Source organism: Cinclus cinclus, chromosome Z (genome assembly GCF_963662255.1).
Source record: "Cinclus cinclus chromosome Z, bCinCin1.1, whole genome shotgun sequence".
Classification (NCBI taxonomy): Eukaryota; Metazoa; Chordata; class Aves; order Passeriformes; family Cinclidae; genus Cinclus; species Cinclus cinclus.
In genome coordinates, this window is record NC_085084.1 from 15,175,829 (window position 1) to 15,196,521 (window position 20,693).

General features: G+C 37.8%; 1 protein-coding gene across 1 annotated transcript in view; it reads left to right on the top strand.

Moving 5' to 3' along the window:
- The window catches only part of TRPM3 (transient receptor potential cation channel subfamily M member 3), a 258,088-nt gene that overhangs the window by 220,535 nt on the left and 16,860 nt on the right, over positions 1–20,693 (top strand). The window contains exons 18-21 of the mRNA XM_062513646.1: positions 3,588–3,728; positions 9,300–9,428; positions 11,383–11,634; positions 16,720–16,894. Of these exons, the coding sequence (XP_062369630.1) occupies positions 3,588–3,728; positions 9,300–9,428; positions 11,383–11,634; positions 16,720–16,894 (697 nt within the window). The remainder of the gene's footprint in view (positions 1–3,587; positions 3,729–9,299; positions 9,429–11,382; positions 11,635–16,719; positions 16,895–20,693) is intronic.

The window sequence follows — 20,693 nt, forward strand, 5'->3', positions numbered from 1 at the left end:
TTGGAAACCCTCCATAACACCACCACCACACATGTGCCCTGGCACGGTCTGTGTTCTTTGCCCTGCTCAGCAGACAGGATGACTGAGCTCCTGGAACTTTAGTCCTGCTCCTCTGTGCTCACTGTAACCACCAAGCAGGTGAAAAATCTAATTTTACACCTCTGTAAATCAAAGACATTAAAACGTTTTTCTACCAGTGTTTCAGGGCAGACAACATTAATCCTAGAACAGCTACCATGGGGGCAGAACTTTCACACACAGTGTACGATCCAGGAGGGTGTGCTGAGGGAGGTGTCTCCACACTGCTATATATCATTTCCAAACCAGTTCTCTGTGAACTGGGGTAAGTCTCTATATAGCATGTAGATTTCACTCAGGATTAAATTGGAAGAGCCTATATTCATTCCAGAAAGATTGAGAATCCTGATATTTAATTATAAAACACATAAATGTAGTGTAGGATCGTTAACATATATTCATGCAAAAATGTACAACCCAAAACTCTCCCCTGATAGTTCGTCATCAGCAAACAGTCCTCAATTACATAAAACAAAATCTGGCCCAACAATAACAACAAAAACCAGATTAATAAAATCTCTGTGTAAAAACTATGCAAACATCAATCCCCTCAGGCTAAAATGATGCAGTTGTACTGTACTTCACAATGAGGTTGAGCTGCTGTCGAGCTTACCTTGCATGACTCATGGTGAATCATGGACAAAATCATGTATTAGAGAAAGAGGTGCCGCCCACGCAGAGCAGTGTGTTGAGTTATTCTCACCCTACTGCATCCCACTCCAAGGAAAACATTTGTTCACATTTGGCACTGCAATTATTCTGTTAACGCAGTTACTTAGGTTATTTCTGAGTGTTTCTAATGGGGAAGCTTTTCAATGTGTTAATACTGAGGTATAATTAACAGTCAGGAACATCAGGTCAAACCTAATCCCTAGCCATCTCAGAGAAATTCCCCATCTGTAGCATGGGGGAGGGGAGAAGGTAGTATTATATGATAGAATTAATTCAAAAATAATTATAACAAGATAAAATTACAGCATCATTATCAAGAAGAAAGCAGTTGCAAAGAGGAAATCAGAATTCATAAGCTAAAGCTTAAATCCAGATATTGAAAGACCATTATCATAAAACATCCACAACTCACTGATTTCATTGAGAATTAAGTCTGTCTCAGAATTTGTAAATTTGTAAAATTGTGAAGGATTTGAACTCTGTAAAATAATCCCTTTCACTAAAGCACGGCATTGCTCATTTGTTAAAGCAAGCAGCATTCATTTTCACTCTGCTGCAAAATTCCTGAGCAGCAGAGGACAGCAGAGACAAAGCTTTGGGAAAAGCTAAAGAAAGCTGTAGCTCCAGATGGCAGTTTTCCTTGAACAGTGTCAGTAAGTAGAGAGAAAAAAACAAATCACTACCTTCTTGAGCTATAGTGTTCCCAAAGCATTCCGCACCCCCACCACCACTCCCCCCACCCAAAAAAAAAAAAACCCAAATCAATTATATGGTTCAAAGGATCACTTTGATTTTGTGGAGTTCAGGTTATGATATCTTCTGTAGAGATTGTGTAGCTTCTGCTACAGTAGTTATATTCAGTAAGTCTCCTAACCATAAAAACCTCCGCTGCTTCTCCTCTGCTTAACAGCCAATTTGTCATTTTCCTTTCTTAAAGAAGTCTTGATGGACTCTCAAGGTGTTTTATGTGCTCTGTGAGAGCCAACAGGAGGTCCATTTAAATTTTGAATAGCTAACCTTTTATCCATATTTATGGAAATTAATTTCAGCCATTAAAGCTAAGGAAATGGGTTAACATGGTCAAAGCAGGCTTTAGTTTTTGAGATGGTCCCAGCAGGTTAGTTTCAGTGCAATGTACTTCTGTCCTGAATTTTTGTTATATTCTATTGAAAATGTGTACAGCTACATCTGTGTGTTGTCAGATTCAAGAATATAAGGGCCCACAAGGAAAGTAATAATACTAGAGGAAAAAACTAACTGCATAAATGAAACTAAAGAGAAGAAGCCATGTGGGACCAAGCGCAGTTCTAATAATGTTACAAATATCTACACTGACTAAAAATAAGTTTATTATTAAAAATTACTATTTCACAGGAAAAATAAACATGTGAATAGCTCCACATGAGGCTGGAAAAAGGAAGAAAAGGTTAGACTGTGATTATTACTTTTAAATATGTGAGAAGTGCATCTCCAGCTCCTACAGGGCTCTAAACATGATCAAATAGCTCACCTGAAGCCAATTAGTTAAATATGTGCTGTATATCCTGTTGAATTGGAGGACACAGATACAGAGACAAGAAGGACCTTTTTATAGAAAGACCATATGTCTGGTATCAAACTGTTCCCTTAGTTTTCCACCATTTAAGTTACGGGTGAATGCTATCTTCATGGATAGTGGAAGTTTGCTTCAGTTAACATAGAAGTACAAGACTGCCTTCATCTACTTGTAGAGAAGCATTATGAAAGCATTGAAATAAATACATCATCATGCAGTCCCCGTATTCTTAGATTTCTCTCAATTCTACCAAGTGTTTCATGTGCAGGGTGCTGCATTCCAGAGGTGTATCCATAAACTAAATAGTAAGAACTTGGAAAGGGCATAGTGACATAAAATCCAGTCTTAGTCTACTGTTCACTAAATTGCTTCAGAATGAACTCTTAATAGGTCACATTATGCTTCAAATACAAAGGAACTTCTTTCAAGCCCTAACTTCAGTGATTGAAGTTTAGTCCTTCCACTTCTCTGTAGTAGATAATGAAAATTAAGGGTAAACAGACAAAATATTACCTTCTTTAGACTGTTAGGTTTGCACTCATAGCTGAGGAGTTCTTACATATGTGTTCCTTGAGCACGGTGTAGCTTCTCAGTGGGTCTGAATTGCAAGGTTAACCATGAGATAAAGCCTAGCAAAGGCAATGCATGAGCAGTCTGGAACTTCACTATGGAAGAAGGTACAATCATGTAGATGGGTGTTTCAATTCAACGCCTTTCTGCTGCAGTGAGCTTTACTAGTAAGTCCTCTTACATCCATGTGAGCTTCATGTAGGATCATGGCCTAGGACAGGTCCAGTGATTAACTTTAGAAGTGCCACTGTCTTCTTTGCTTCTAGTTCAGTGACTACCAGCTCCTCTATTCCCCTGTTGTTCCCTCTCAATCTCAGCCTTATGAACTTCTCTTTGTTTAAAAACAAAAGTTACCTGTTTTCTGTCTGCATCTGTTTATTGTATAGAAGCACACCACAAAAAGCTGTTGTGAAAGTGTCTCTGTCCATACAGCAAAAAGGAGAAATGTTCTCCACATCCTGTTTTTTGTTCTCTAGTCTGAAATACCACTCTCGAGCTGAGAGTTGAGGCTAAAGTTATAGCTTTCCATTTCCAAAGTATTAAACAGAAGCCTTCCTGCAAAAAAAGATCATTTGAAAGCAAAGCATTTTATGCCTAGCTGTGGTCACTTGGTTTTATCTAGAGATCAAGAACAGTTTCCTACTCACATTTCAAAAAATAGTGTAAATTTTCTTTCACAAAGAAAGAAACACAAATATATCATTTCTTGTAGGCAATGCTGGGACGGGGGAATGGAGAGTCATCAAGAAAGAAGGAGGATGAGGAAGTGCAGAGCAGGCACAGAATGATCCCCATTGGAAGAAAGATTTATGAGTTCTACAATGCTCCCATCGTGAAGTTTTGGTTTTACACCGTAAGAAATCTTTCCTGCTGTATTAATAACGTTTTTACAAATACTGGCATTGGACTAAGGTCATCTTTTGTGTTTCATTGATGTCTACATTTATATGTATTGGATGGCTTTCACATAAATAGTTTATTAAAAATATTTGGTGGAAGTCTGCTAGCATTACAATCCTTTCCATGACTTTTAAAGATTACCATTTTACCATTCAGGAAGTTAATGACTAAAGTTTGAATAATTGTGTATGTTTTTCTTTAAATAAAATGGTAAGGGGCAGTGTTCCCAAGGAATTCCCTATAGGAGAATTCAAAATAGGATTGCTTCCAGTAGTAAGCCCATTGGGAGGCTGGTCTGAGTCAGATTATGAATTATCTAATAACTGATGCAAAAAAAAAAAAAAAACCAAAAAAAAGAGATAGAGCACTTCTTTGCTTTGAACTTTTCTAGGTTTTTGTTGTTTTGTTGTTGTTGTTGTTTGGTTTTGGGGTGGGTTTTTTTGTGGGTTTTTTTTTGGTTGTTGTTTGTTTGTTTGTTTGATTGGGGTGGGTTTTTTTGTTTTGTTTTGGCCAGTCTGTGGAGTATTTTTCAGAGAAAATGTGTATGTAAGTACCCACAAGCTATCAAAGGCATGATTAACAGCCAATTTCAGCGAATTTTTCAGGGAAAAATTAGGTTAAATCAGCATATTCCTCCTGTGTTAGACAGAAATGGACCTTCCAGAAGCAGCAGAAAAAAAATGTCTTCTATTTCAACTGCAGTAAAAAAGTACCAAAAACTTCAGAGGGTTTTCTCACAGCTAAATTAATAACTGCTGTATTAAAGTTACTATGTAGATAAAAAGCTTTTGGACAATTAGTCCTTAAGAGTATATATTAATTATTCATTATCAATCTGGAAGCAGGGATTAGAAAGAATTCCATTAAGTTATCTTCTATATCAGGTGCTATCTGATATTTTTATTCAAAACTTGGATGATGGAGTAGAGATTAATTATTTTAGTTATTATTTAGTTATTATTAGTTATTTTGCAAATTGCACTAGAATTTGAAGGATAAGACTAAAAAGATTGCATAAAGTAATAATTTCATTCTTGGCTGGAATATTCCATCCCAGCTTCTGCATCATGTGTACTGGTTCAAAAGACCCCACAAAAGAAGGATGTTTCAAGAGATTTGTAAATGTTGACTTAAGGAGAGTTATTAAGGAAGTGAGAATGTTTTCCTCTGCTAGGGAAAAAAAAAAAAGTCTGCAGAAGGAATGTAACAGTTTTCAAATATGTGTAAGTACCTCCAAATCCTTGCTGAATAGGACAAAAAATAACACCCAGACAGCTCTAGGTAAGATGTTAGGAAACGGTGTCTTACTGCTCCAAGAATTATTGTCATGAGCAGTGTGACGACATGCTAGATTATTAGTGGATCTTTTATTACACCCGTTATTACTGATTTCTGAACTATCTTATCAAGACATACATCCATTATGGTACACTGGAATTAATCCTGCCTCAGCCCAATGGAATTGGCTAGATGGTTTCAGGTGGTTTTTCCCAGTCATATTTTCCATTATTCTGCTGAAAGCACAGCAAATCACAAAGAATGGATCCTTCTGCAAGTGACTTACAAGAAAAATTGCCTTGCAGATGTTGGGAACAATTCACATCAATGGAGTCTTAACTGTGGTGGACTCTGTAGACTAACAGATAGTTTAAGATCCTAGAGTAGCTTATTGCTCAGCTCGGTGGCCACTGAACATTAATCAAGCCCACAAGTCCAGAAACTACTGAGCAGCAGCCTAGTCTCATTATCAATTGCAGTGTGTATTATGCACAAACAGAAAAGTCTTTACATTGCAAGTGGAAAGAAGCATCCTGGCTTTCCCTGTTAGTTCAATTTTAAAATGGGAGAGAGAAATCAATATTGCATTTCCATTTAGACTTGTTCCTACAGTTTTATATCCTGAGGCAGGTCTCAATCAAGGTCATTTGTTAAAACTGGATCTTGGATACACTGAACCTGGAGAGCAAGTTAATGTGGATTCTGGCTGCCATACCTGTTGTGTATATTGAAAACTCCTGGAGACTAAAAGCAAAACAAGTTTCAGAGAAGGTTTAAAATTGCACAGCCTATCACAATTTTGCAAATACACAGGCACAAATATTATTAATGGATTTTAAAAGAAATCATCAAAATTTTACATTCCACAGTCCGAAATGCATGTAAAACTATGGTTATTGTATACCACTTAAAACAGTTTGAATATTCTGCTTTTACCTATCTCTGTTACTATATAGCTGTATTCACCTTCATTCTTCAATTACAAAAGAGTGACTTAAATGAGATATTCAAGTAAGTAACATTTGGCTCAGCAGACAGTATACAACTTTTTCTCAAAAAAAAAATCACAGAACAAACAAAAAACCCCCACCAACACAAACAAGCAAAAAAACAACTCCCCACCAAATTTAGCCTTTCTCTCTAGACACACAGCAATTTCAAAAGTCAACTATCCTCTTCTGTTTCGTGGCTGTTGCATTGGAAATCATGATGAAAATGTTTCATCCCACAGATTGCTTGAGCAGAAGAGGATCATCTTCTCCTACTGTTGACTACTCCCACTGTCCTAATATCAAAAGAGAAAAACTCTTGCAACAGTGTTAAAATAGCAAAATTAAAAATAGACATTTATTGGAAGCTTCCAGGTATCCTGGTGGTAATGTGCTCATGTGGTATTGGATTTCTACAATTTTTATCAGTTTAACAAATTAGTATAACTCACAAATATTGTCCAACTAGAAGAGTAGTTGGTTGGCATTTTTACCCCAGGTACTGCCCCACTGGAGTTGGTTTAGGGCTTCTTTGCCCCATTTCATATTCTGTCTCCTCAGACTCTGATTGGAAAACAGAAGACTGCTTCCTTCTTGTCAGGCTTCTTCTTAAGAATAAGAACTAAACACTATTTCAGGAATGTGTTAGAAGGTTAACTTACTACTCTAAAATCTAAGAAAAATGGTAGCAAAAATTCTAGGAATGATATAACTATTTAATACTAGTCTAAAAAGCTGCAAATAGATGAAAAACACATAAAAACCGAGATCTTTAGGCATCACTACTACTAGCATTAACTGAGATATTAGTAGGAAGTAAGAGACCACATTTCTACCCCTTCTGAAGAGGAAAGTTGCAGAGGAATTGAGCCCCAAGGAAAAGTAATCTTCTAAACATCAGAAGAGCTTTGCCCTAAGTTTTGTATTTTGGGACCACTTCATTTTATGATCATTTAATTATTGCAGTCAATCAGAAAAGAGGAAGGTGAGTGCCTTCTTGAAGCATTAACCTGTTGGTAGAATTTCCAGGGTTGTCCTCTACCACAATGCGTATTCCATTATTTTTTATAGAATGGGACTGCATCCGTAGAAGGGCTGGGTGCAATCCACCCTTAAAAGTTCTTAGCAGGCACTCCTTCCCTTAGTTTCCTCAGGTACTGCCCTCAGCTGTGACAATGGCAGCTCCTAACTCTTTGTCAAGAAAAGGTAGGGTTGAGCTACTTCTCTAGTAGCCCTTTTAAAGAATCTTGGGTACCAGCCTTAACAGCTACACTGAAGTTGGATCAGTGTTGGATCAGTGTAGCCTCCTGGTAGGTGAGAGCAGGTTAGAAGTGTGGGAAGGGAGAAGGAGGATGTCATTCACTATCTGAAGGGCTTGTTTCTTGGATTAAAGTGGGGACATTTCAGTATAATTTCACTCACAAATCAAGATTTATTTTTTTTTTTGTCAAACGAAAACATTTTGCAATTTTGAGTAAGTTTAAATTGACATAAAGAAACCTACCAAAACCAGAGAAAGCTAGTGCTACAGAAGAAAACCCAGGAAGAAGCAAAACCCCGTAGTTACAGTTAGATTCCTGCAGTTTCTATCACTTTTGTAACCTCAGTGTCCTTATTCTTTTGCCATACTAACTGCAAGTACTCACCAAAGGCTGCTGAAGCAGATCAAAGTAGATTTCCTGATAATTAGTAATCAATAAGGTCTAAGAGGAGGGTTAAGTAACAGTGTCCCCTGGCTTTTTGCTCTGTATGAGAAGGTGCAGTTTCCTCTAGGGAGGTGTGTGTTCAGTTCTGCCTGCCCAGACAGAGGTCTCCTGACTCCAATGTCACCCTAAGTGCTGGTCTACGTCAACATTGTTCACCATTTCCTTTAGGAGTGGTAAGGGAAGAGCAGCCTCCAGACCTGCACATTGCAATCCATCATTCCTCACAAACTGAAAGACAAATGAGATAATTTCCTCCTCTGGTTTATGCAGACAAGAAGTAGTGCTTCAACAGTCTGGTTCCTCTGTACTGATAGTTATGGCCAATAGAAAAATTCTCTTGAGTGTCCTGCGACAGAAACTGGAACAAAAGTCATGTGGCTTTTACAAAGAGTGGAAGTGACGTTCTCTAACAAATACAATGGGCTATAAACTCTATTCTGTGATGTGCAGAACACTGAAATAATCCTACCCAAAATTCTCAAGGCTCTCTGTGGTTGTTTCAGCTTACGTGTGGTCCCATGTATGCAACAGTGAGTAACAGACAGTTGAGAGATAGAAACTGAATGCAAATATAGATGTATGTATTACAGTTTTCTGTCACAATGACTAAATGTTCATGCACAGAACTGAGTCATATTTTCTCTGATTTATATTTAGCCTTAAGTTTCATTTTCATATAGGGCTGCTGTTTAAAAGGCGAAGTAGACAGGCGATTGGATTCTGGCCTCCACAAGCTAGAGTGGAATCCTTGCTACAGCCCATGCTCCAGAATGGCGCTTGGGTTTCTCTGAACTTTATGGACTTGATGCAATTTGCCGGGCCTGTCTTTCTTTGACAGACCGTTTAATTACATTCAGCATGCAGAAAAACAGAGAAAAAGAAACCAAAAACTGAATCCACACTTTCCTCTGGATCAAAAATTAATGTGGAAGGTGAATATATTGGGACAGAAAATAAAAACATTCACACTTAGAAATTTTCAAGAAGTGTAAGGCAAATGAATGCATGGCTATGCTGGGTCCTTACTGCAGCAGTGTGAGTAGGAGTAGCCATGTTTTGGGAAGGAAACATGCTATAGATTACATCAGTACTACACTGGGGAAGAGAACCTCTAATAATGCCTAAAATCTGTACTCAGAATGTCAGACTCAGCCCAGATTAGGTGAACAGCAGGGGAGGAAAACCAAGGAGGGGTGTTAGAGGGCTAAACAATTTTGGAAGCAGATGAGGGAGAAATATTAGCATAGCTTACTTAATTAGGTAGTTGACACAGTGGTATTAGAATTGCCATCCCTGTGGGATGATCCAAGGGAACTGCATTAATAGAATTTTTTTGAGGATAGAGATATAGCTGGACATATGTGCATTTTTTTGCAGATTCCATTTAGTATGTGACTTAATGTGAACTTTCTCAGACAACCCAGGACAGTCTTATTGTTCTTATTTTTTGTGAAACCCTGGTTACAGTAGAATCAGGAATACCAGTCATATCCAAGAAACTGGCTCAGTTGTATAGTGACAACTGGTATTAATTTTTTTTTTTCTTTACAGCTGGCCTACATAGGCTACTTAATGCTGTTCAACTACATTGTGTTGGTGAAGATGGATCGCTGGCCATCTATTCAGGAGTGGATTGTCATCTCATACATTTTCACTCTGGGAATAGAGAAGATGAGAGAGGTAAAGTCTACCCAGCCAAGAAGAAATGAAAAAGGAATAAGCATGGATTTTGAGGGCTGTTTTTTCATTTTAATATCTGTTTTTATTCTTTTTCTCAGGCTACACTTTTATTAATGAACTTATAATAAAATTGCCTCTTTTTTTTGGAAAGGCAGATGAGACTGTTAAATAACAGGAAAAATATAAAAAAAAATCTATCTTCTTTAATTTTAAAATTAGCAGTTGATTTTTATTTTTTCTTTCTCTCTCTCTCTCTCTCTCTCTCTCTTTCTTTCTATTTCTCTCTCTATTTCTCTCTTTCCTTCTGTCTTTCTTTCCTTATTTCCTTCTTCTTCTCCCACAAAATTTCCATATTCAAATTTCAGTGTGATGCTCATTTAATAGCATTCCCAAGTACGGGGTGATCTTCTGACAAGTCTTAAAGGTCAGCTAAACTCCTTACAGCGTGACTCTTGAAATTTTTTGTTAATTTGTCAAGCAATAGTGTGCATCTCCCTGAGGATGCAAAAGCAGACACAGAGCAGAGACAGAGCATTTTAAGGTAGCACTCAGTCTATAAAGTAAGTGAAGTGGCTCTGTTAACCCTGCACCTTGTGGTCTCTCCCACCTAATGCTGTCCTCGTTCACTTAGGCAAAGGTTCATTTATTCCACAGTGACACCAGAGCCCCAGTTCAGCCCTAATGTGGGTGAATGTGAGTCCCATTGACCTCAGCTGAAATAGCAAATTTGTACCCCTGGGCTGAATCTGTTATCAGTTATGCTTGTGCATTCTGAAGCCAGTGCTTTGGAGGACTAGACTAAAAATGGACTCACAACACTTACATTTCAAGTACAGGTTTCTGACACTGTTTGGCAAGAGCTACATTATAGATAAAAGGAGCAGAGGAAAAGACACTACTTGAGTACACATCATTAAGTAAAAGAGAAACAAAAGCAGTGGCAGTAGCCACAGGAGGACTCTGCAACAGTGATGGAAGCAGCTCATTGCTGGGTCAGGAGGTGGGAGGTTGCAGACAGAAGTTGTGTGAGCTGGTTTTTGTCTGATCATTCACCCAAAATGTCCTTTCCATGTAAGTTTACCAAGAACATTTGCCACAATTGATTTCTAAGCAGATGTTGGAATTGTTCACAGATGAGCCTATCTAAAAAACAAGTTATACAAATGATATACAAATGACATTCATCTTCTTTGAGGAACTCTATAAGTTTGCTCAAATGTTCTTGGGCTAAATATAGAAAATTAAAAGCAACAGCTTATTAACTCAGTAAAAGGTAGGACTTATTCATGGAGATCACTTGAATAATAGTTTTAAGAGTAGTTTGGGAAAACAATCAAATTTCACAAATTTGATTTTCACAAAATTTTCACAAAATTCACAAATGATCTTGCAAGGAGACAGTAAATTTATAAGTTAAGGAGGTTTATTGTGACCTTTATTCTTGGCTGTGGAACTTAATTTCCAAAAACAGGCCCAAGTAGTATCTAGTATCTTTCTGTATTAACTTTCTGATGCAGAGCTTTATGGTTCTTAATTATTTCTTGGTCATTTGATATATATTTTAATGTAAGTTTCTTAAAATTTATCAGCTTTTTAAATGTGAATTTTCTAACTAAAAATTTTTTCAGTATTTTACCCTCTGTTCCAAGACTCTTAAGTGGGGTTAATAAATTTCTGAAAAACAGAAATACATACACATATTTCTTCTGATTTCATGAGGATTTTAGACTGAGTAATCACTCTCTCCTTTCAAGTATTTTGTACATAGACTAATTTTGAGAATGGTTGAAATTGAAGATTTTTTGAGGGGAAAAAACCAGAGAGTACCTGAGATAGTTGGATGATAGTCAGCTATCAGCTTTGCTTTTGGCCTATGTGGCATATCTCTGTCTGTTGACTATAGATTTCTTCAACTTTGAAAGCTCAGTTCCTCTCCATTTTCTCTGTCCCCCAGATCCTTATGTCAGAGCCTGGGAAACTGCTGCAAAAAGTCAAAGTTTGGCTTCAGGAGTACTGGAATGTTACCGACCTCATAGCTATCCTCCTGTTCTCCGTTGGGATGGTTCTCCGCCTGCAGGACCTGCCTCTCCGGAGTGACGGGCGCGTGATTTACTGCGTCAACATCATCTACTGGTACATCCGGCTGCTGGACATCTTTGGCGTGAACAAGTACCTGGGGCCCTACGTCATGATGATCGGGAAAATGGTAAGAGGAGGTGGTGAACCTCTTCTGTTTGACAGCCTGTTCTTGGATCAGTGTTCTTAGCCAGTGACATTGCTGAAGATTTACCTGTCTTTTTTTTTTTTACACATTAGTGTTTTCACGTAGGGTAGAAACCAGTGTTTTATTGAATCAAAACCTTCAGAATGAGGATTAGATTTTTCCTGTTCTGTTAGATGATGTATTGTTTGTCATTCTCTGAGATCACTCTTCAACGGCAGAGCAACCCCTCTGCGCCTCATTTGCAGAAAGCAGAAAGGAGATTTGCTGATTATAAAGAAAGGTAGTTTGTTAAGGAAAAAAAGAATTGATCTAGTGTGTAGTACTCTGAGGCTCTCAATGTGTTTGTAATAGTCATGGTGTGGTCAAAACTATAATGTTAGGATTATGGCTGACCCTTCTATAGTTTGTTCCATATCCACATGCTTTTTCATCATTTCAGTTCAGGTGTGTCCTCATGAGATGAGAAATCCATTTGCTTAAGTGCCCTGGCCACATCAGTTGTACACACCATGGCAGGAATATTAATAGCTTGTGTAATAGTAAATGCATGCACAAGGAATCAAAAGACTTTTGCTTCCACAGGCTTGGCTATTGATTTTTTCAATTTTTAATTTTCATGTTTCAATTGAAATGTTGCAATTAGGCAGCATTTTTCTTTTTTCAATTAAAGAAAGTGTCTGGATTTAGAGATGCATATGCATGCATCCCTGATACTTGGATGCCTGCACACGTAGCTAATACATGTGTCCGTGTTTCACGTGTAGTATCCAGCTTTTCTTGTGTAAATCATGTCAGTTTCATGTGTTTTTGGGTTTAAGATTTGGGGTCTTATAAGTAGATTAAAGCTCCTTGAAGCTGGCTTTAAGTTAAATAAAAGTAAACTGAATATTAACTTCTCTAGATGAAATACGACTGCTGTCTGTTTGCTGTGTGACAATAATCAACAAGTCCATTGTATTGTATTTATCTTACAACAGTCCTTAAAGAAAAGCTTCATCCATCCTCACCATCCTAAGAAAAGAGGACATGCATCAGTGCATGGACTGCAATATCTGCTTGATAATGCACTAGTCACAACAGGCTCAGTGAGCAGATATAAAACTGAAATGCAAAATATACATCCAGTTACACACCCTATCCAACAAGGAACCATTGTTTTATCCCCTCAATTTACCAGCTTTCTACTGCAAGCCCACAGTGGTGGGTTTGACGGAAAAAAGAACAGCTTAGTGGAAAAAAACTGAGGGACTGAGATTGACAGAAAAGTGATAGTTAAAATTTATGTCCTGGAAAAGGGATTTTGAAGTGCCCTTCCTTCAAGAAAGCCTATAGGAGGTTGACATGAAGTTTTGCAGAGCTCCAGAGTGAAAATACTCAGAAGTTCTTGTTGGAGGTTGTTGTAAAAAATAGCAGAACCAAGAAAGAAATATAGATCAATGGGAAAACACTGCCTTAGGAGGTTTCTTTTGTGACAGATTTGCACTCTTTTTCTGCCAGTGGATCTGGTGGTCACTGGGGCTTACACAATACACAGTGTACAAAACTTCTGAAAAAACAGCTACCCTTCTACTCTGCTTTATTTTCCATGGCCACATGTACTATAAGTTTCAGAACTGTGGTGTAAGCACAGGCAGTGTGAGAAACAGTTCAATAATAGAGAGACCATATATAACAAACTCCTAGTAGTCAGTGTTACAGGTGGCTGATAGCAGCCCAACTCCACCAGCAGTATAAAGAATGGTTTGTTTTTCTTTTAGGTCATGCAGAAAAGAAGTGATTGAAATTAACAGCATTTTCATTCTTTTGTCACTTTCACATGTATACAACAAATCAAACCTCACTCCACTTTCTGTGGGAAACAAATGCAGGAAAATCACTAGTCTCTGTGGGCTCAGTGTCTGCATTAAAGTAGGTTGAATTTAGCTGCCAGATTGTTCTGAAGCTCTGGGCAGCTATTAAAGGAGGCAAATTCTATTTTGTGCCTTCCTGTTTCTTGGTTTTCATAATTTCCAACATTCCTTGCGCTGGCAGCCCCTCTGACACATCCCCTTTGTCCACACATGCAATGCATGACCAGTTTGAGTTACACTGATCAGCCTGTCACATCTGTTTTCTGACCAGCTTACTCTCTTGTGCAACTCATGTCCAACTCATGCCCTCCCTGGGATTTGCACCTGCTGACTCCAGGCTGTTCTATGGGCTCTCTTGTGTATTTTTGTTTAAATCATGTGTCTCTCTACCTCCTTCTGTTGTGTTTTCCAAATGGTGTTGAAAGTTTGATTCAGCACTATGAAGGACATCATGCTGGTTGTACATATTTCTACAGAGTAAGCACATCACAGCTACTGAGGTCCTCAACAGACCATATTTAATGCCCGAGACCTTTTTCTTGGGTTTCTTTTGTAAGTTTTAGACTCAGGAGGAAAAGGATGGCTATTTCTATCTTTCCAGTATTGAGGAGCTTTCTCTTCACCTGCCTCTACACTGCAGTCAACAAAATAGCTGTAATAAGTTTTACCTCTGGCCACTCTGAACAAATACGCAAGTGAAATAAAGCAAGGAGCAGGAATGGGCTTGAGTGCTTTAAAAGCAATAGGTTAAAACAAAGATGAAGGTACAGGGAGGAAGCTGAATGGCCAAGCTTGTTATCATGTGCTAATTTCAGTAACAGAATAAGCTTATGTTTTTCTCATTTCTTCATAGAGATAGATTTAATTTTCTTTAGAAAATTTCAGGACTGAAATTAAATTACTATGGAATGTCAAGAGAGTCAGAGGTAAATCAGTTCCTTTAATGTGTGGAAATATTTGCATTTTCTTAGCTTTTCTGCAAATACAGAAGTCAAAACACAGCCAACTTCTTCATGAGATTGTACCCCAAAAAAATTGTGGTTTATCACTAGTTTAAACAGCTGACTGATGAGTTCTTCAAAATGATTGAAATAGCCATTGCCTTGATAAAACAGCAATTTTAATTTGACACCACAGGCCAAAGGACCTGATACAATGCTCATTAAAATCAGTGAAAACTTGTCCATGTATTTAATTGTATTTTAAACTAGTTACTGAGAGATAGAAGAGTTAGAAGATACCAAGCTGAAGGAGAAGAAAACTAATGTGCATCTTGAATAGAGAACAGCATTAAATTTTTTTTTTCTTGCAAGATCACACCTGTGTGATTCCTGATCACACTTGAAACATCTAAGACATTGTCTTAAATTTCCTCAAAGTCCTCATTTTGTTTATATTTTTGCATGACATTTTAAAATAGTTATTTCATTACATCATATCAAGTTATATATTGCCGTTTGAAACAAAGTTTGATCAGACAAGAAATGAGGAATCAGTTTTCACCTTCAGATTTGTTCCCTAAAAGCAGTGAGAACTAAATATTAATATTCAGCTTTCCTATTTCAGGATGCTTTCTGAAGTACAATGATTCCTATTCTTGAAGGAGTATTTTTTGAGAGATTAATGCCCTGAATTAAATAGGAGTGTTGATGATTGACTTCACTGAGTTTTAATTATTTAAAACATTTATTTTCCTCTCTCATATCCCCAAGGTTTTTTTTCTTTTTTTTCTTCCCTGCTTTTTTTATGTACCTCAAGACTTTTGTTTTTCCCTGCTTTTCTTTCACTTGTCCTCAGTTCCTTTTTTCCATCTTCCTGATTCCCTCTCATCTGACCCTTGCTCGGCTGGTGCCTCTCTCCTACAGCCTTTCTCTCTAAACATGAGCATATTTTTTTCCTCTTTGCTACCCCTCTTTTCTCTGGTACCTACTTTCCCAGTGTTACTTTGCCCTCGGGTTGCTTTAAAATTGAAGAGCCCCTGCAGCAGTACCAGATCCATCTGCTTCAAGTGGGTGTCTCTTCCAGGAGATCTTGCCACGGGCAGCCCTGCCCTTGGGCTCCAGCAGGTGCCCCGTGGAGCCAAGGCCAGCACCAGAGTGAAGTTCAGGCTGGTTTCACACCTCCTTTGCAAGGAGGAGGGCTGAATTCAGCTGAGCCAGAAAATGCAGTCTGGAGGGAATAAAACTCATAAGGTTTAGAGGATTCTTGAGTTTTGGCTAGAGGCAAAAGTTATGTCCAGAACTGTGAAAAACAGCTCAGTTGTAACAATTCTAAAGACCTGGCAAGTCTGTAAGTTTTAAAGGGATCTTTCCAGAGACTTTACACAACTCCCAGTGTTTTTCACATTCACTTTGTGTTATCTCTGCTGTACCTGCCTGATGCCCATTGTTCTGCTCCCTTGAGGGCCTTCTCTAGAGCACAGCTTCTTCTAATCTTCAGATTTATTCAGCATCTTGTAGGATTGCTGTCCCACGTTTTTCAGAAACGTTTTGAATGGGTGAGTACTGTTTGCAAACACTAGTTAATCTTGGGCATATGCTAATGAGGCCCTCAACAGTGGAGAAGAATGGAGTTCACTGTCTGTCACCTGATTGGGTTTTTTCAATAAGGCATTTGTCAGATTCCCCCATCAAGCAGATTTTTAACCCAGCCAGTATCACAGCTTTCCTTTCTCACTGGTTGCCACTGTGGTGTCCCTTATGTTGCAGTAACAGGCTGTTCTACCACCCGTTCCTCCGTATGTTAGTTGCAGCTCCCTTTGCTCCAGGATAATGACTACCGGTGAATAAAATTATCCATGACAGTCATTTTGCTTATTTACAGTTGCCACTTGGTGGGCAAACAGTATAAACAATACATCATCTCACGACCCTTGCCCAGACCAGGCTGCTGATTCCAGTGAACCTGTATATTCTTGTTGGGGCAACCGGTGTGACCAGATGGTACTTTGTATGTTCAAGCCTATTCATAACATTTGTTCTTAAAAGTAATATTGGGTAAAACCAACGATTCAATAACACCACTTCACTGATCAGAAAAATAGTTTTTATGTGTAAATGGGAATGGTTTTGCCAAGTTTGTTTTTGAAAATTTTGTTTCCAAGATGCACAGACCTTTTATTTTTTTGCAGCACATATTAATAGGCATATGGAAAAATAAGTTCCTCTAATTCTTGTCCTTTCTCTCTTTCTCTCCTTTTTCCTGTCATTACATTCAGATGATAGACATGATGTACTTTGTCATCATCATGTTGGTGGTTCTGATGAGCTTTGGTGTGGCAAGACAGGCAATTCTCTTCCCCAATGAGGAGCCTTCGTGGAAGCTGGCGAAAAACATTTTTTACATGCCTTACTGGATGATCTATGGGGAAGTGTTTGCAGACCAGATAGACCGTAAGCAAGTTTATGATTCTCATACTCCAAAGTCAGGTACCCAGCTTTATCAGACAATGTCATATTAGATCATGTGTGTTTTCTCAATAAATGGCTCTGCATAGAGGAACTTCAGCACAGAATATGGTTGCAAAAGTACTTTTTCAGCTAATATTGGTGTATCAGTTTCAGAACATGCTTCTGGCATTTCTTTGCAATCATATAACTGGAAATCTGTAGTGTTAAATTATCATGCATGTAGAGAAGGTTTATAAATGTGTCCCTTTACCAGCTTGGTGGCAAGAATCCCCTTCCAGGTATCCAACATGAATTTGAGGCTATACCTGGATCACAAAAAGTCACTTCTTTTTTTCTCATCCTTTAGTTTATTTTTGGACCTAAATACTTTTTATCCAACTTCATATTGAGCATCATGTCTAATTATTGAGGGTAAGACCTTTCAGCTCCTGTACTTTATGGGGATCTAATCCAATGATTTTTCTTTTCTCTGTTACCTTCTTCATGCCACATTTAAGCTAAACCCCGTGATGCAATTCTTTGGGTCTAATAATTAGATCCATTTTTAGAATATTGCTGAATTTATTTTTTAGAAGGCAAGACTATGCTCATACCAATGTAAACAGGAAAAGAGCCACTATTCAATATATTATCTGCTTGGGACTCATTGGGTAGGTGATCAGGAAAAATGCCGATTTTCTGTTTAGATTAAATCTTGTGGTGCCACTCATTGCATTACCACCAAATGAGAGTTCGTAATGAGAAATGATGCAGTAGATGACCAAACTAAGGATCACAAACAATGTCATCTTTTGCAACTACTGTCATGTAACTGATATTCATCATTCCTACATAACTAAGGGTAAGTCTTAGCAGTATTTGGAAGTCAGTATCTTTTCCAGTGGCAGATGGCTTCCATTAAAGCTCTGTTTAGGATATTTCATTTTATTCTATGTACCATCTTAGGAAAGGGCAGTCTTTTCAAAATGTATTTGCTGTTTGTTCAGTATTGACAAAGTTTGAATGAAAAAAAAAATTTCTTTGAGCTGATTAAAAATAGTGAGTATATCTATATTACCGATAATGCCCCCAACTGAATGTAGTTTCAGAGGAATAGATGTATACATATCCCATAGCAGATATTTCAGCAGTTTTATGTTAATTTCTTCCTCCTGGCTAGCACAGAAACATTATTACAGATACAGCTGAATGCAGGTACAGATGAAACCTCCTTTTTATCTTTGCTTCCCTACTTGATTTTCAGAGGCAACATGGCATGCAAGGAAGTAAGAAAATACCTATAATCACAAATTTCTCACTATGTTCTGCTTTTAACCCAATTCCCTCATTTTTATCCTTTTCCTTTCTCTTTTATTTTTAAAAACTTATTGATTCCAAAGGCATAATAGTTGGGGATATAAAACTGCATCTTACTCTGAAAGCATATTTTTGAGGGATAAGGGTTTGTACCATTAAACTAAAACTTCCTTCTACATGCAGAATTTTTTCTGTCCCTCTACAAGTGGCCATTTATTGATATTGTACTAACTACCATAGTGCAACAAATGTGGCAATTGGCTGAATAAAGTGTTCTTGATTTTTGTTTGTTTTTTTTAATGAAGGGCTGATTACAGTTTAGAACCCATAAATGTAAGAAACTGAAGGGTGTTTAAGTATGAAAACAGGGTGGCAGGCTGCACACCCTTGCATGAGGATTGGTGTTATTTAGATGCACAACATTTAAATCATGCAAAAAGATGCAGAGTAATTATTTCTGGAGCTTAGGGAAAGCAAAATCCTGGTGGCTTAAACTCCAGATTTAAATATAGACATGTTGTTTCTCTGCCTGTGTCGAGGAAACTTGGAGTTGCAGCAAAAGTGATGATGTCACTGAATCAAAATGAAAAGCTGCACTACTTCGTCCTTCCTGAGAGGCAGATGATGCAGGGAATTAGAATCTGCCAGTCCTCCACCACAGAATATATCATGTCTGTCTGATACTCTCAAAAATGTTATCTGTGGAATAGACTGGGAGCACGAGAAATGGTTGGTGATGATCTTACACAATCAAAATGACCCTATGGACACCCAGAAGGTTTTACTAGTATACTTACATTTTTTCACTATTTAAACATTTGCTGTTTTTTATATTGCTCGCCTTGTTCTAAGCTAAATCAGCCACTGTACTCATGTTAAAGTGCTACAGTGTTTGTACTTTCTCAAGTAAGATAAGCACTCTCTAAAATTGTTGTGCTACGTCTAAACTTCAATTTCACTTTATGGCTTAGAGCACATTATTTTTAATCAGTATTATTGTAACAAAAAAGAAAGGGTTCCTTTGTGATTTTGTTTTTATTTTGGTGCTTAATATTGCTACATTATTAGCAAGCTTGGGTTTCAGCAAAAATGCTGATCATGGAAAAGCATGTTGATTTGAGCCATTCCCCTGGAAATCATCCTGGTATCTGAGAAATGTACAAAAAAGTAGGCTACTCTAACATTTCTAATTTTCTTTTTTTAAAGAACAATTATTTCTATCTATTTAATTATATTTTTTTAAGTTATTTGTGAAGCATGCCATTAAGGCTGACCAGATACAATGTCTGGATCCATCTCATCAGCTGGCAGCCTGTTTAATCCATTACTCTGATTTTTATTTCAACACACTGCCAAATGCCTTGCTCTAAAACAGTGAATATTTACATTTGTTATCCATAATTTCTGTATTCATATAATTTTTTAAGGAAAAATGTTAGCTGGAGTATGTGTTAGTGTCCTGTTGGTATGTGATCTCATCTTTAACTCAAAAGTGAGGACAAATTGTATCCTCACTTCTGGGATTAAGAATACATTATTCAGTGATGGTGTTTATTATATAGTGATGTCCATAACTACTACATATGTACAAATTTCTGACTAAGAATCAGTTGTAAAGTGAAGGGGATTGAGAGTAAATCTTTTAGCTTTGTGTTCAAATTTTCAGGTGAAGCCAACAAAACCAGCAAAATCACTCTCTTAAGTAGTTCCTCTCAAACTGACAGTTCATCATAATGTGACCACTAAAAAATCTAAAAGCCTTGTCATATTAAGCAGGTGCTTCATATAAAAAAGATGTAGAACTAGAATGGCCAGTTTCAGTAATTTTTGGATGAAGAAGAGAAGTGAGGACCACTGAACATGCCTAAGACGTGCTGGGGAAGAAACCCCAGACAGTAACACATGGAAGAGTGACTGCTGCTAGCAATGGAGACATCCTGGGTTCCAGCTGTTCCTTCAGTCCCAGCAACCCACTGAGTCCATATGGGCTCCATATGGGCTTGGGGAATGAGGAACTAGAAAACACAGACTATACTAGCACAGTCCAGTCATAATGGTCTTCCTCTAGGTCTTTGAGCAGGAAGTTAGTAGAATATGATCTATAAACAAAGGAGGTGCAATTACAATTAATTGGACCATATTGCTCCCAGAACTCTATCCAGCTGTTCACCTGATTCTATATAGCTGATGGACAGAAGGTGACACATACCATGTTGTCTACTCAGGAAGTTTTAGCAGTTGCATGAAACAGTCTTTGGGAGTATGTAAAGATCAAGGAATAGTCAAGCTACTTCATGGAAAAGTCCAACCAGTCAAAATGCCAGTCCAAGTGAAATATCAATAATGACTGAAACCACCTTGAGCTACAGAGTTTTGACTTGGGCCTAGAAAACCCCAGTTAGCAACTATTGGGATTAGAGAGAAGGGCTTAGATAGATCAGAGAACTGAAAGCAAGCAGTAAGCTAATCAAATTTATGAATTATT